This window comes from Mastigoproctus giganteus, chromosome 9, assembly GCF_048544385.1.
Source record: "Mastigoproctus giganteus isolate SK-2022 chromosome 9, ASM4854438v1, whole genome shotgun sequence".
Classification (NCBI taxonomy): Eukaryota; Metazoa; Arthropoda; class Arachnida; order Uropygi; family Thelyphonidae; genus Mastigoproctus; species Mastigoproctus giganteus.
In genome coordinates this window covers 173,367,120-173,385,030 of record NC_143583.1, presented here as the reverse complement: position 1 = coordinate 173,385,030, position 17,911 = coordinate 173,367,120, and the positions used below count along the sequence as shown (strand labels likewise).

The 17,911-nt window shown below is 35.8% G+C and overlaps 1 protein-coding gene across 3 annotated transcripts in view; it reads right to left on the bottom strand.

Moving 5' to 3' along the window:
* LOC150080891 (protein IMPACT-like) overlaps positions 1-17,911 on the bottom strand; it is a 130,434-nt gene that overhangs the window by 19,290 nt on the left and 93,233 nt on the right. For 2 of the 3 annotated variants that reach the window (XM_090381310.1, XM_090381311.1), the window contains 2 exons: positions 17,084-17,157; positions 9,571-9,661 (listed from right to left, as the gene is read on the bottom strand). In XM_090381310.1, coding sequence (XP_090237436.1) covers positions 9,571-9,661; positions 17,084-17,157 — 165 coding nt within the window. The remainder of the gene's footprint in view (positions 1-9,570; positions 9,662-17,083; positions 17,158-17,911) is intronic. The other variant, XR_016547388.1, reaches the window with a different exon arrangement.

The following is a 17,911-nucleotide window of genomic DNA, read 5'->3' as shown; positions in this document are numbered from 1 at the left end:
ATCGTGGATGCTACTAAAAGTTTCATACCTATTAAGAAATATTGTTCAAGGTTTAGGCCTAAATGGTTATCTAATGAACTAATGAGACTCGTAACAGAGAAGAAAAATGCATGGGATGCATATAAATTATCAAGCGACTCAGAAGCCTATGGCAGATATAAGCTAGTCTGTAATCAGGTGACAAAGGAGGTTAGGCAGGCGAAGGCAGATTATGAGAAATCCTTGGCAAAAGATGCTAAGAAAAACAGCAAGGATTTCTTTACTTATATAAACTCTAAAAGGAAGGGGATGAATGTGATTGGTCCACTTGACATCGATAGTTCGACTCTTGATGATCCTGCTCAGATAGCAAACAAACTGAATGAGTATTTGCATCTACACTCACACATGAGGAATTATTAAGGTTTGAAAATGGCAGAAGGTTATCAAATTGCAGCAGGATACTTCATGATTTTGTAATAACTGAGAGCAAAGTGTAGGAGAAATTGTTGAAGTTAAACATAAGAAAAGCACCTGGGGTGGATGGGATCTATCTAGTTATATTAAAGGAGGTGGCAAAGCAACTAAGCAAACCCTTAACCATAATTATGAGAGCATCCTTGGATTCAGGGGAGGTCCACATGGACTGCAGATGTGCAAATGTATCCCCAATTCACAAAGGGGGAGCGAAGGGTGACACGAGTAATTACAGACCAGTTAGTTTAACTTCTGTTCCGAGTAAAATAATGGAGTCACTGGTTAAAGATGCATTGCAGGATCATCTAGACATGCAGCAATAATTCAGAGACAGCATAGGTTTGTTAAGGGAAAGTCTTGTCTGACCAATTTGATTGGATACTATGATGTGGTCACAAAGGAACTGGATGCAAAAAATAATTTTGATATCATATATTTGGATTTCAGGAAAGCTTTTGACACTGTTGCGCATGGAAGACTATTGTACAAATTGGAGCAGAATGGTATTAAGGGTAAGTTGCTACAATGGATAAAAGGATGGTTAAGTGGGAGAAGACAGAGGGTGGTAATCAATGGGTGCCGCTCTTCGTGGACTAATGTTATTAGTGGAGTCCCACAGGGTTCGGTGTTAGGTCCACTGTGGTTTTGTATATTTATCAATGATATTGATGAAGATATATCAGGCTTAATGTCGAAGTTTGCAGATGATACAAAGGTTGGCAGGGTTGTTAATGACAGTAATGGCAGTGTGCTACTGCAACAGGATCTAGATAATTTGGGCAGATGGGCTAAGAAGTGGCAACTGAAGTTTTACCTTGACAAATGCAAAGTACTGCATATGGGTAGAAGTAACCCCAGAGAAATGTACCAACTGTGTGGTACTACACTTAAGGTGGTAGAAAATGAAAAAGACCTGGGAGTAATTGTGTAGTCAGATATGAAGTTTTCTGAGCAATGCAGACAGGCTGCCAGGGTAGGTCATGGGGTTTTGTCAATGATATATAGGAATTTTGCTAGCAGGGAGAAGGAGGTGATTGTCCCTCTGTATAAGGCAATGGTCAGGCCATGCCTTGAGTACTGCGTACAAGTCTGGAGGCCTCATTTTAGGATGGATGTAGATTTACTTGAACGTGTACAGAGAAGGGCAACAAGATTGGTGAGGGGAATGAAGGGATGCTCTTACAAAGAGAGGCTTAAGTTCTGCAAATTGCAGTAGCTGGAGACTAGGCACCTGCGCGGTGATCTGATTGAGGTATATAAGGCCTTGAATGGATTGAGCACGCTGAATTCTGATGTGATCCTTCCACTTGTTCAGATTATGAACCTAAGGGGGCATAAATTCAAATTAAGAAAAGACAGATATAGAATAGATGTGTGGAAATTTGCCTTTCGCCAGCAGGTGGTTAATTGCTGGAACAAACTTCCATCTGTCATTGTGGAAGTTGACAGGTTAAATAAATTTAAGGAGGAACTGGACAGGCATTTGGAGGGAATGGTGTGATTTTTTTTTTTTTTTTTTTGGCTGATGCTGCATAAGCTCATACACTTGCTTTCTTGCATCACATGCCACTACTACTACTACTACTACTTCAATTTGTACAATTCATAACAATTTCATACAAGTTAAATTTTTAGAGTTGAGAAGTAGTTTTTTGTTGTAATTAAATTTCATTAAAAATTTTTGTTTTGTATTTTGACAGAATAAATCCTTATTCAAAATTAAACTTGCTGTATTTCAACTTTCCTTAAACATACAACTAATTTTTCCTTAGCGCTAACTGAATTTCAAAATTACGTATTTTGCCCTTGAATGTCATCCTTAATTGGATTATATAGGAAATTAAATTCTTCTTTATTCATCCGTAAGCACATCTTGAAACGATTTTCATCTTCTTTTAAGTCCTGCAATAAATGATGGAATTCGCCTTTTTCTGTTCTCTTCCAGTTGAGGTCACGTATCCATTGCATATTCTCTTTTGTTTTCTCGGCTATAAGAGAAGCACATGCATTTTCTAAATCTTCTTCAAAATCTGAAGTGTGTGGCAATTCATTTCGCGTCAGCTTTCCTCAAAGAGGATGACACGCATATACAACGTTACAGGCTGCCAAACGTAACCCCTTTTGGAATTATAATAAAATTTTCATGATACCCTTTTTAAACATTTGAAATGGGGAATTTGAAAAAAGCAGAAATCATAAAACAACCTGTTGAGATGATTATTTAGGAAGAAAGAATTAACTGATGAGAAAGTTGTTGAAATGCACCCAAAAAACTAAAAGATTCAAAAAACGACATTCTATCCTATTTACAAAGAGGGTTATACAATATTTATATTATGCTTACTTTGTAACCTTTTACATTCTACTTGACTTCTTTTTTATTTCGTTGTAATGGTTTAAGGCTCAGGCAACAAACTTTTTTTATTATTTAAAATTACCAATATCTATTTGCTGTATGAAGAATATGTTCTGTTGAAAGCATTCCATAAAAATATTGCAACAAAAGACCTCAAAAATACCACAGATGTTTGGATAAAAATTTTAAATGCATACAAAATATGTAATACAGAAAAAAAATATTAATTTTGTTTTTGCTTTGCCTCACTCAAATGCAATGAGTGAGGGAGTATTATTTTTTGTTTGTATGTATCTAATCTAATATGTATATTTCCTATTATTAAACTTGTCACAATCTATTTTTCTTTCCGTTTTCGCTCTGTTTTTTAGTTTTGATAATAATGAATCCAGAGCACACAGGCCTCTTTAATCGTAATCATATGAGTGAGGGAGTATTTAGCTCAATGCTTAATATGTGGAAAAAGGATAGAAATAAGAATGTTGAAGGAGAACTGCTGCGCAAAGAATTTTACGCAAATGCACTAAAAAATGAAAAACTGTTAAAAGAAAATTCGCTCAAATGAAAAGTACTGCAAGGTAAATATTTTCTTTTTGATAAAATAAATCAGGTTTATTGAATGTGTATTGTAAACAATTATGTGAAACATTTGATGTTAATATTTATAAAAAGTTTCCTTTAGTGTTTATAACTCTTGCAATAAAATTTTCCAAATTAAACAAATTACAGCACGGGCTATAATTCAGTTAATTTTATTAAAATTTGACTAATTTTGCATTCCACGAACTTGTAAAAATCAACAAAATATAGAAATAAAATGGTTGTTATTAAAATTGTTCGGTTTTAATACGATGCATGTACCCCTAAACGAGGAATGAATACCCCAAACATAAGATGAGTACCCCAAGATCAAATTTTTAATCTGGTCATCCTATGTTACAGTGACGCTTCTTCTCCGACTGACTTCACAGTTTACACTAAACAGCAGCATGATGAGAGTCCCATGACGTGATAATAGTGTGTTTCTGCCTTAAGATTTATTACTTCATCAAAAAATAATGAAAACGCCTCAAGATGAGTAAATGTTTCTTGATACATCTATTTGCAGTCCCAATTTGCCTGTAAAATCAAATCTTTTTTTGGTGTCCTTCGTATTAAGTCCATTCAATAGCTTCATTTTTTCAGTCACTTCAATCTCAGGTTCTTCAATCTTTTCAAATTGCTCATCCAGTCTTGAAGCACTTCTTCAATATTTTCCAGTATTTCAGTATCTCCTCCTTCATTTGAAGAAATATCCCAGTCAGGATCTTTTACCGAATCATCAGAGTCGAAGTCTTCTTTTTCATCTTCAGAACTACCACTAAGATTTTCAGCAATTTCTCTCAGTTCCTCTTCATTTGGTAATTTTCTTTTAGCTTTTTAGATTTTTTTTTTTTTCACAACACACTTGTACAAACTTGCAGAGAAACACAACACAACACAATAATAATGGGGATAATACAGTGCACTAACGAACTTGTTTTCATAAAATCTCTAACAATACTGACAAACTTATTGCGACGTTTGAGAGTTTATTTTATCATGATTAGTTTTACTGCAGTGTGCGCAATAGACTAATCACAAACGACTTTCATATGTATGCTGTAATAGCGACGTATGTAGCCAACATGGCTTCTCAAGAAATAAAGTAACCTACTGGGCCACGTAAATGCGACACAAAAAAAAAAAAAAAAAAGACTTTTTTTTGATATTTTAAGCAAAAAAACGGCATAATACTGATATTACATTCCTCCAAATAGGCCTCTGGGGTTGGGTAAATTCATAATATAATTTTAAGTATTTTTCACCAACAGTATGTTGAAATGACAAAATAAAATGAAAGCCCAAATTTTGATAACTTTATAATTAAGCTTACAATAAATTACTATTTACAGTATAAAACAAATAAAATATCTGTAAAACAAATAAAATATCATAAAATACAATAAAATATACCAGGTTAAAAGCGATAAAATATATGAAGCTTTCGAAGGCTCCGCCTTCTTTCTCAACAGTACTTTTAGTACTGTTGTTTAGTACTTCTTTCTCAACAGTATAAAAAGTACTGTTGAGAAAGAAGGCGGAGCCTTCAAAAGCTTCAGATATTTTATCGCTAATCAAATGATTTTCTAAATATTTTTTTGGCCTGGGGAATTTTTTTTCTTAAACTAGCTTGGCACCGACTCCCTCAGTGCTGTCTCTGCCATAAGGAAGAATTTCTCATATTCTCATCCTATCTTGAAACAGATGCATTCCCAGCTATTCTCCTGCAGTTTGCTCAATCAAGCAACCAGTTTTTGCTGGTCCCTGGCCATTCTGGGAAATGAAAGTGCTGAATTTGCTGCTAAACATCCTCAACCTGCTCTCTCACAACATCCTCAGGTTCCTTACACTGACCATAAGTATGTCATATGCAAAGCGTGCTATGATAAATGGTCACAGATCTGGAAAAGTAACATCAATAATAAACATTACCATATAAAGCAAGAACCAAAGCTGTGGCTCTCTGGCTTCCAACAAAAACAGACAGGAGGAAGTGGTACTGGAACAGCTTAGAATTGGATACACTCATCTCTTTCTATTATTGGAAGAAAACTCTCATCAGTGCTCATCATGTCACAAACAACTTACAGTTCATCATTTCCTGATTGACCCTTACACTCAATTATCCAATCAAACACTTTTCAATCACTTTCCATGTTGAACATCTCACATAATTTATCTCACTTCATAGGAAATAAGCAAATATAGGACTTTTATCATTAGCATTAGTACAGGCATATGGTGCAAGAAAGCAAGCTTATGCAGCAACAGCCAAAAAAAAAAAAAAACCACTCCCATTTCACCCCTCTGTTCGTTCAAAATACCTGTCCAGCTGAGCCTTAAATTTATTTAGGCTATCAACTTCCACAACAAGGGATGGAAGTCTGTTCCATCAACCAACTACCTGCTGGCTAAACACAAATTTCCACACATCTATCCTACATCTGTCTTTCCTCGATTTGAATTTATGCCCTCTGAGATGATTATTCTGAGCAGGAGGAAGAATCCCATCGATATTCAGCATGCTCAAACCATTCAAGGCTTTATACACCTCTATCAGATCACCTTGCCAGTGTCTAGTCTCCAGACCCTGTAATTTGCAAAACTTAAGCCTTTCTTCATAAGAGCAACCCTTTGTTCCATTCACTAATCTTGTTGCCCTTCTCTGTACTTGTTCCAGCAGCTCTACATCCTTCTTGAAATGAGGCCTCCAGACCTGTATACAGTACTCAAAGTGTGGCCTGACCATTGCCTTGTACAAGGGAATAATCACTTTCTTATCCCTGCTAGAAAAATTCCTGTATATCACTGACAAGACAACATGAGCTACCGTTGCAGCCCGTCTGCACTGATCCGAAAACTTCATATCTGCTTGCACAATTACCCCCAGGTCCTTTTCATTCTCCACCACTGTCAGTGTAGTACCACAGAGTTGATACGTTCCTCTGGGATTATTGTTTCCAATATTTGTAGTACTTTACATTTGTCACCTCCCAGCCCACCTGCTCAACTTTTCCAGATCCTGTTGCAGCAGCATAACGTCAGTAGTGTCCTTAACCCTGCGAACCTTTGTATAGTCTGCAAACTTGGACATTAAGCTTGATATACCATCACCAATATCATTTATAAATACAGAAAACAATGGACCCAACAATGAACCCCACTAATAACATTAGTCCACGATGAGCAGTGTCCATTGATTACCACTCTGTCTTCTCCCCTTCAACCATCCCTTTATCCATAGCAGCAATTTGCCTCAAATGACACACTGCTCCAATTTGTGCAGCAGTCTTCCATGCACAACAGTATCAAAAGCCTTTCTAAGATCCAAATATATAATATCAAAGTTATTTCCTGCATCCAGTTCTTTTGTGACTGCATCATAGTATCCAATCAAATTGGTCAGGCAAGACTTTCCCTTAACAAAACCATGCTGTGTCCGAGCTATAACTGAAGTCTTGTATAGATGATCCTGCAGTGCTTCTTTAACCAGTGCCTCCATTAATTTTCCTGGAATAGAAATTAAACTAACAGGTCTATAATTACTTGGGTTGCCCTTTGTTCCTCCTTTATGAATTGGGGTCACATTTGCACATCTCCAGTCTATGGGTACCTTTCCTGAGTCCAAAGAAGCTCTCATTATTATGGCTAAGGGTTTGCTTACTTCCTTTGCTGCCTTCTTTAATATAACTGGATAGATCCCATCAACCCCGGGTGCCTTTTTTATCTTTATCCTCAACAATTTCTCCTCCACTTTCCTCTCAGTTATTACAAAATCATCTAGCTTACTGCCAGAGTTTACTTCACCTCTGGCATTCCCCTTCCTGAATAACTCCTCATGTGTAAATGTAGATGCAAAATACTCGTTTAGTTTGTTAGCCACCTGAGCAGGATCTTCAACTGTTGAACCATCAATATCCAGTGGACCAATCTGATTCATTCCTTTCCTTCTAGAGTTTACATAGATAAAGAACTCTTTTCTGTTTTTCTTTGCATCCTTTTCCAAGGATTTCTCATAATCTGCCTTTGCCTGCCTAATCTCCTTTGTGACTTGGTTACAGACCACCTTATATCTATCATAGGCTTCCATGTCACCCATTAATTTATATGTATCCCATGCATTTTTCTTCTCTGCCATATGTCTCATTAGCCGACCGGGCTAGCCGGGTGGATAAAGTGCCCACCTATCAACCCAAAGGTCGCGAGTTCAAATCCCGCCTCGGGCTTGGATCAAAGTGCTGCAAAAACCTTGGTAGGTGCATTATGGCCACAGAAGCCAATGTGCCAACAACTACCAAAAAAAAAAATATGTCTCATTAGTTCATCTGACATCCATTTAGGCCTAAACATTGAACAATATTTCTTAGTTGGTATGTAAAGCCTAGTAGCTTCCAAGATAAGTTCTTTGAATGCTTCCCATTTTGAATTTGCTGTTGGTAACATCATCAGTTGGTCTCACTGTATAGAATTTAAATACTGTCTCAGACCATCATAGTCACCTTTACGAAAGCAAAAGCCCTTCCCTTTACCCCTGATGGTAGTTACCTAGTGGTTCCTTTATCTGCAGATTCTTAATGCATGAAGAATCACTACAGATAATGAGATCAAGAGTATTACTCCCTCTAGTTGCCTTCCGAACATGCTGATGTAGAAAACAATCATCCAACAAATCCACAAAATCCTTGCTAGGGTGTGAGTGACCAACCACAAATTCCAGTCAATATCTGGGAAATTAAAATCCCCCATTATAAGACTCTCTGATTTACTGGCCCACTCTATCAAGCTAGCAGTTTTCTGACCCACCTAACACTGCCTCGATAGCGTCAGCAAATATTCTTGCACCCTTTCTATTTAAGTGTATCCCATCCCTGTAGAGCAGTCTCTCCTGCTACTTCAAATAGGCCTATGAGGTTGGGAGAATTCATATTCACAAGCAATTAAATTGATACACCAACCGTGTTGTATTAAAATAATAATTTAATACTGCAAAGTAAATGTACATAACATAGATATTTATAATTAATTAAAACAATTAAAACTATTTACAATAAAATAAAATAAGAGCGATAAAAGTTTTATAAAACATTAAAATATGTTAAAATAAAATACATTAAAATACTTTAAAAGATTTAAAATACCGGATACTGAAGCTTTCAGAGGCATCTGCCTCTGAAAGCTTCAGTATCCGGTATTTTAAGTCTTTTTAAGTGGGGGGGGGAGCACATGATATGTATTTTCTTATCTACTTGGTGTTTTTTTTTTTTTTTTTTTCCGGCAAAAGCCTATGGCTTCTTTGCACTAAATGTTGAATGCTATTACTATAGTATACGGCAGCTCCCAAAATTTGCCTTGTGTGTTTTGTGTTTTTTTTTTTTTTTTCTGATTTGGATCTTGATGAACTTCACTCTGATTAGTCATTGTTTAGAATTAATTTAAATCTAGTATTCATCCTAGAATACAATTAATGTCCTTCTTTTAAGTATAAAAATTTTAATGTTTTATTTCTTAATTCTTTCAGTACTTAAAAAAAAAAACTTTCAAACCATAGCACTCCATGAAGTTTTATGCCATGAAGTTCTACCCAAAGTTTTATGCCTTCCTACTCAATCCCCCTCCCCCCACCGTGCTACTTATAAGATGCCAGAAACATCTGCATGTAACTGATACTAAGCAGCTAAACCTCACAAGTCAGTGTGTTCTGTTCTTTAAGTTACTTCTCTTCTATTTTATCAGAATTAAACTATAACTTTTCATATATCTCAGAATGATCTCTTTTTTAGACAGCCTGAAAAAAATTTTAGATTTTAATGCTACACCGCCTTATGAACTTCTTTTTTAATAGCAGCCATAGTTCTGGGGCAGCATATCTGATTGGTATTCATATTGCAAGTCCAATCCATATACTGCCACAAGAAAAGAATGGCCTATTATTAACTGGTAATTCAGCCTCAATAAATGTTACACTGAAAATGTAAACTACTCCAATCACTTTGAGGAGTTTCTTAATAATGTTTCATTTTATTAATATTTTTATATACTCTTATTCAAAACTTGAACTATATGCGAGTAGCAATATTTTATTTACATACTGTATGTATGTATATAAAATATTGCTACTGGATCCTCTCAAATCAAAAAATAAATAAATAAATAAATAAATAAAAATGTAGTCCAACCTGAAGCAAATGAAGTAACCGAGATCCTGCATGTGTTTCACCATCATCGTCTGAATCCTGGAGAAAAGTTTGCCTTGATTCTAAGTAAATTCTACCAACAGATAAAGTTATTAAATAGAAACTGGACATATCTGTTTAAGAAGAAAGCAGTAACAATTTACCGTGTAGAGCTATTTTAAAATGTCAGTAAAGTACCGTATCCAAACTCTACAGAAAAGCAGACAAAAAAAAAGACAATATAGTTATTTCAAACAAAACAGAATATAATAAAAAAAATAGCAAAAGATTCTAGACATATATGTCATAATAATATTCATTAAGTCATATAAAATCAAGTTGAAAATTTTCTTAGAATACTACTATGAAGCAACAAAGAAATAAATTTGCATATACAGTAAATCCCCGCTATTCGCGGTATCTGTATTCCCGGTTTTGCGTATTTGCAGTCGCTGATTTAATATAAAATGAAACCTGAAAAAATGTGAATTTTAAAGTGCCGTGAACATTTTCCGCCATAAAAAAACATAGGCGTGGCTAAAATTATCTTTCCCGGTTAAAACAGCGCTCAGTGGGGGGAGGGTGACAAAATCCCGGCGTGGATGTTTCTCGCTACTCCTTGTTCAGTATGTGTTATGCGCTTGTCATGGAAGGTTTCGTCGTTTTCTTTTAATTTATATGCTTATAAATTGAATAAATTTATCAATTTATTAATTGATATGCTTACAAAAGTGATAAATCTACCGTTTTGCAGTGTAAAACAGACTTTTTCGAGTGTGTTAACGGAAGAAAGTGACTTTATTGTGGACAAGTTCTTTCTAACCCATAGAAAAATATGGCTACGAATAACAAGGGAAATGTGAAAAGATCAAAGGTGATGACATTAACGAATAAAATTGAGTTATTAGACAAAATTTCTAATGGTGAAAGTGTCTCCTCAGTGGCAAAACATTATAAAATCAATGAGTCAACGGTACGATCAATCTAGAAATCGGAAGAAAAAATCCGCCGTAGTGTCCATGAAAATGCACTAATTGCTTCAAAAATTTGCTCTGTAACTCGTGATGTTAAATTAGAAAAAACGGAAAAAGCTTTAAATCTGTAGATAGAAGACCGAACTCAAAATAAAATTCTGTTAAGTTCACTCATCATTCGTGAAAAGGCAAAACTCCTTTATCAACACTTTAGAGAAACTGGTGATAGCACTGGCGGGATAAGTTTTTTAGCTAGCAACTGCGCTGGTTTGAAAGATTTGTTTGAAATTTCTAATAAATATTACATTTAATATTAAATTGTTTCTTATTTTCATTTCGATGCCATGTGCTTGCATTTCACTATGTACATAGTCATATTATGAAGATACATATAATACATACATAGACAAAATTTTAGACTAGTTTTTCTTATATATTTCATACTTTGGAACGGAACCGCTTTATTACTATGGGAGCCATAGCTCAGTATTCGCGTTTTCGGTATTCGCGGCATTTCTCAGGAATGTAACCCCCGCGAATAGCGGGGGTTTACTGTATTACAAAACATCAGACTTAAAAATAACATTATGACATATATTTTTGGTACAATAAAATTGCATAACAGCAGCTTTTGTCCAATAGCGTCATATGGACATTTTGCCTTTGAAAATTTATCTTCCTTTATTGTTACGACTGTCCAAACATACACACACACATTAATCAGTAATATTAGATTATCAGATATCTTGGCATCATTCGATGTCATCTCTTTATACACTAATGTTGATATGGACTACACCTTGATTATATTACTGGAGCCACCAATTTAAAGTACACAACCCTTCCTAGGGACAGCATTCTTGATTTAACATTGTTCCTTATCAGGCTGGATGTTTTAGGTTTGGCTTGAACATATACAAATAAGTATACATGCTTTCTGTGGGGTCAGGAATCTCTGCTCCCTTTTAGCAATGCACTTTGCATCAATAAAAGATAAAATTCTGAATCCTTTTCCATCAACCATTAAGCTATTTATTTGTTACACAGATGATAAATACATTGTATCAGACTGACAAAAACTAATGATAACCTCTTTTCACAGTTTAATTAAATACACAATACACAGGAATTCATAATGACAGTATCAATTTTTTATGCCTCAACATCTTCAAATACAAAAACATTTTTAATCCATACAGTGTTAAGAAATCAGTTTTATTCACAGATTTATAATGCTAAGAAATATTGTTACAAAACAGTCTAACAATAGGATTAATATTTAACTAATGCTTCTTCTAGGCAGATGCTTAGAAATTAATCATTAAAATGATAATGGAAGTAAAAAATAGATTAGATACCCCCCCCCCCCCCACACACACACAATAAAACATTTGACATAAAAAACAAAAATAATCCTTCAGTTAGCCAGAAAACTAAAAATTACCCTTCTGCACAATGGCTTGAAACTCTGCAGGAAATGCTGCCAACAAGGTAAGTGCAGATGCTGAGGCAGTTGCAGCATTTCCTTCAGAGTTTCAAGCCATTATACAGAAAGGTAATTATCCTCCTGATTTCATTTTTAACGTTGACAAGACCAGGCTTTATTGAAAGAAACTGCCATCACGAACCTCCATTGCCCATGAAGAGCAGTCTGCACCAAATTTCAAGGCTGCAAAAGACAGGCTAAGGCTTCTGCTGGTGCAAATGTGCCTGGCACTTTAAAATTAAAACCAATGTTGGTGAACCATTCCCAGACACCAAGTTCTCTCAAGAGCATAACCAAAACCAGGTTGCCAGTCTACTGGAAATGGAACAGGAGTGCTTGGGTGACACAAGAAATCTTTTTGGATTGTACACAAACTGTTCTTGCCCTACTGTGCTCCGTTTTTGTCAAGAGAATGAGTTACCAGCCAGGGCTCTTTTTCTCTTGGACAATGCCCCTGGACATCCTGCAAACTTTGCTGAAGTCAGAACATCTCTGAATGCCAATGTTGCCCTTGTGGTGGGTAGATCAGCGTCCTCCCCACACTGGGTTGAAAAGACCTGAGTTCAAGTCTCATCGGGAAGATTTTTTTTTGTTCCTGTTTCACAACATGGCTGAGTTAGTCAGTCTCAGGTGGCATGGTTTTTTTTCAAGGAAACTCGGGTTTTTCGTCCAACAAACAAAAAAAAAAAAAAAAAAAAAATCAACCTCAGAACATTAGCGATTGACAGACAATACACATGAAGCAAGATGGCCTTAGTCGCTGATGCTCTTAAAACCCTACAACAATGACAATGTTTTTACGTGCCACCAAACACCACTTCAGTTTTGCAACCAATTGGCCATGGGGTAATAACTTTTAAAGCATATCACCCACACCAAACCTTCATGGAAATTGTGAGAGTTTTGGACAGGGCAGACAAAACAATCAAGGAGAGTCACTTTGACTCTACCACCTGGAGAGTCAAAGTGAATGACTTAGATTGCAGCCTTGCTGCCAACTAGCCAAATGGCGATCCAGGTCCAACACCTTGCCGGGCCTGCTTTATCTCCTTTTCCTGGTGGGAGAAAAGGAGATAAAATATTCAGTGTGGCATGGGCATGCCCACTGAATATTTGGGGGCCACCTTCTCTATCGGTCCCTTTCTTCTTTTTCTACCCTCCAGCTTTCCTTCTCCCCACCCAAATCTGTCTACCTTCACAGCGCACAGCCCCACATGCCAAAATTGTAACTACACCAAAATTGCTTGACCGACCCTTTTCGGCCAAAAATAAAACTCATCCAGTGTACAATGCCTTCTCGCTCTTAAAGCAAATCTCTATGACCAAACAAAAACATCAACAGCAATTAAAGCAATGTCGTTTTTTTTTTTTTTTTTTTTTTTGTAGGTCCTAAGCCACTGAAATCTGAGGAAAGTAGGTGGCAGAATCTGCCAGAGTACTGATTCCTTACTGGTAACACCTGGCTAGCCTCCACGTGGCACGGTATGGGCAATGTCAGGTTCCATCAGGGGCCCGATGGCCAATAAGCCAGATGAACAGTGGGCACAACAGACTACACTATACACAATCCACATACTTTAAATCTCGGGCTTGACAGGGTACTGTCACTAGATACAGGAGAACATCGCGGAGATAGGAGAAATCCCAAGAGCCGCTAGACCCTCAACATACCAAGTGCCCATGGAAGTATCTGTAGAAAAGGCTTGCAGCATAAACAGTACGTCTCTGAGACAGCGAGTGGAGAGACTCGGTTAGAGATGAGTCATTAATTAACTTAACTGCCCTCTTCTGAATGAAATCTAGAAGCCTGAGAGAGGTTTTGGGGGCACTGCCCCACATGTGAAAACAATATTTCATGATAGGGGTGGATTTGCGATTTGTACAGAGTGAACAGATATTTAGAAGAAAAGTAAAGCCAAGAGCAAAAGAGAAAACCAAATTTTTTATATGCAGAGGAAGCAATATTTGTAATGTGCTTGTGCCAAGAGAGATTAGAAGACAGGGTAATCCCCAAAAGAGATATATCATTTTGCCTAGAAATTGGAGTGTCATCAAAGATAAGCATAGGATTGGTTGTTTGTTATCTGTTTTTAGGAGCATTAGCAACTAAGGCCATATTGCTCCGGGATATGCAGTGGTCATTCCCTGACCTTTCCGCATCCTCCGTATTTGGTGGTGACAGGCTCGAACCCAGGTCTAATCAAGAAGCGTGTGCTACACACTGCTGCTCCTACCCACCTGGCTACGGAGGCGCAGAAGAATCCTTTTTGCGAGATATAAGACAAGACTGAGTTTTAGAAGGATTGAAATCAACTAAGTTGCCTTTGCATCACTGGAGAATTACCTGGAGATCAGCATTAAAAAATTGGTAGTGGATATTCAAGAAGTTGAAGTTGAGCGAGCAGGGCAAGTTTCTCAAAATGGAAAGTGGAATGCAATGTGCTATCATCAGCAAAACTATGGATAGGATTTCCAGTCAATGGAAGAAAGTCATTAACATACAAGAAGAAAAGAATGGGGGAAAGAACTGAACCTTGGGGGACACCAGCATTAGTGGAGAAGTTAGAAGACAGTTGGCGGTTAATTGATTTCTCCATTACTTTAGAAAGAGTAGAAGTAATTGCAATGGGATGATAATTGGATGGGAGGGATTTGTCACCATTTTTAGGAACTGGCTGGATATGAGCAAATTTCCAAGCAGAAGGAAAAACAGCTTTGGAATAAGAAAGTGAAAAAAAGGTAGCAAAGAACAGGAGTAAGCTCAGGGGCACAGGTTTTGAGAACAAGTGGAGAAATACCATCAGGACCTGGAGCTTTCTGAGCATCAAGTTTTGTCAAAATCCCTTCTGACATCCTTTTAACGAATTATAAAAAAAATTCAATATTGCCTTATTTATATTGAAGTAAATTTATTTATTTTATAAACAAAAACCCATAATAATGGAGATTCACATTTAAAACTGTTTGCTTTGCTCTGAATGTAACAATATCAGTTACAAAATATTACACGTGCATTAAATGAAATCAAGGAACAAGCCAAAGGAAAAGATGCAAAACTGCAGTCTTAAATACAAGTTTGTTAACAGAAAGTTTCTTGTATTCTCTCTCTATCTTGTGAACTCCTCTTACCATGTGGTCATCCCGGATCATAAACAGAAAATTTATTATTTTTTTTTATTTAAATTACTTCTTTTAAATTTATTATAAGTGTAGTTGTTTGGTGTGAAACATTGGGTATTATAAATAAAGTAAAGCCATGCAAAGTAGTACAATTGATATGAACACTGCAATTATATTGATAGAAGGTGCTCTTAGTCAACTAAATGAATTTAGAACATCAGGACATGGATAAAGGCATAGACATTGCAACTGAGTTGGAAGTAGTGTCAGTGTTACCAGAAGTGAGAGTTTATAGAAAAAAGCGTGAGTTTACCTTGAAACTTCATCAGATGAATGCTTTATTGATCCAACCAAAAGGTTTGAAATGGAATTTTTTAATATAATGATCGATATAACCGTTAGCTTACAAGAAAGATTTGATGAGATGAATGAAATAAATACGGCTTTTCATCTTATTCTAAAATCAGAAAACTTCATGAATTTATTTGAAAGTGCAATAGAAATGAAATGTTAATACCTTGAAGGAATTCTCACTGGCAAAGACAGGAGCAACGGCGTTGATGCCAAAGAGTTTCGTCAAGAAATTCAATCTTTGCAACATGTTTTAAAAGGAAAAAATATCTGGTTCCTTAGAATTATTGACATTTATTTATTAGTTGAATTATTATTTATTTATTTATTATTTTATTAGTTGAATTATATCCCAATATCACCATTTCCCTTTGGATATTATTAACATTGCCAATTATGGTTGCATCTGGAGAGAGGAGTTTTCAAGACTCAAAATGATTAAAACATATATTCAAGAGCAACAGTTGGCCAAGGAAGAATTAATGGATTGGCCATTATCTCCATAGAACAAGATGTACTAAAAAACAAGATGTACAAGATGTCTGATATAAAAACATCAGACATTACAGATATCAAGTAAATATCGTAAGGTAATCATGTGAAAACTTTTCAGATGAGTATGTATAAATAATGTACTAGTCATTAAAAGTTTAAATAAATAATTATGATTTGAATAATTTTTGGGTGTTTCCTTTTTATTTTTACAAATTCCATCTTTAATTTTTGTGAGGGGGGGCCCCAGATGAATATTTCACCAGAGGCTGACAGAAGTCTAGGTACGCACTGCTCTAAAGTGGCATTTTCAGGTTTCAACAGTCTTTTTCCTGCTAGATCCTTCTTCATTATCCATAATTGGCACAAATTCTGTTATAGCACTGGAATTTTTCTTGATGTCATAAATTGTTGAATTCCCCACATTAAATTCTTTGGAGAGATTTCCTAAATTTTCACCTTCTCTAATTCTATTAATAATTTCCATTTTTTGTTGAAATGCTAAAATTATGTGTTTTCTTTTCGTTCACAATTTACCATAAAAAATTGAGAAAAATAATAAATCGCACAGTTTCAGGCCGATATTATTCTTACCGAATCTGGAGCTAAAGTAATCTGAAATTCACTCGTGGTTTCCGAGAAAACGTAGTAGTCTCTGATATTTTACTAAAGCACATTTTTGAAGGTCACATAGAATTCTAGAGGTCACAACCATAAAACAATAAAAACAATTTGCAATTTTCAGTTTATTGGGCTTTTTGTTTGTACATTGTTATAAACAGGTAGTAAACTCGATCTTTCGCTTATTATAATCAAAATTCAATTTGCAAATGTGATCACTATAACCGGTGCTTACTGTACTACCGTTAACTTAATAAAAAAAAAGGAAGAAAGATCAGCCTTTCAAATTATTCCAGATAACTGATGTTCTACTGTATTTTATTGCACAGATAGTTTATTTGTAGCAATAAATTTTTATCTGTTTTTATAGACTGATCTATGTTTCAATAATTTTTTATGGAATTTTTTTAGCTTTATAACAATATGGATTGTAAGAAAGGTACACTGCAAAAGTTGAAGCTGTATTTCTCACCTGTATGCAGACACATTGTGTGATGCTGCAGCTATCTTATGATTTTCCATCAGCTTGGACATCACTTGTTTAACCTGTATTATAAATGTACACATATAACAATTTTTGCATTTTAAGAATGGTTCACCAACATAACATTAGAAAACCTCATGTATATCTGTAAAAGCTAAATATCTCCAGTTAGTCTGGAAACAGCTGCAGAAAACAAATAAGGGTTTTGTAAAAGGTACTTTAAAAAATACAAGTCTGAACTACTGTTTACAATTCCTTCTGCTTAACATACAACTTAAAAATATAACTGAAGATTGGATATATTTTATATATAATGTGTTGAATTTCAAGGAATTTTTTGTTCTCGCCTTTTTCCCATTATTATATGGGTTCAGCGTTTTCATTGTTTTGGCATGCAATTTTTACGGCCGGATGCCCTTCCTGACGCCAACCCTCACCCTTTATTTGGGCTGGGGATATGTGGCGGTCATTCCCTGACCTTCTGCATCCTCCATATTTGGTAGTCACAAGCTCGAACCCCGGTCTAATCAAGAAGCGTGTGCTATGCACTACTGCTCCTGCCCACCTGGCTATGGAGGCACCTGTTGAATTTCAAGGAATAATTTTCCAAATTATTCCTTAAAATTCAACATATAAGCAAATGAACAATGTAAGCCAAGAAGCAAATCCTGTCTACTCTGCAGATTTCAAAGGGAAGGGTGAAAAATTTGCACATAAAGTAATATGAAAATTAGAATATCCACCGGAGTTTCCAACTTGTCAACCCTTGACATAGGGATGGTTATGGTTGAGAGGCTATAGTCTGGCAGCCTCATT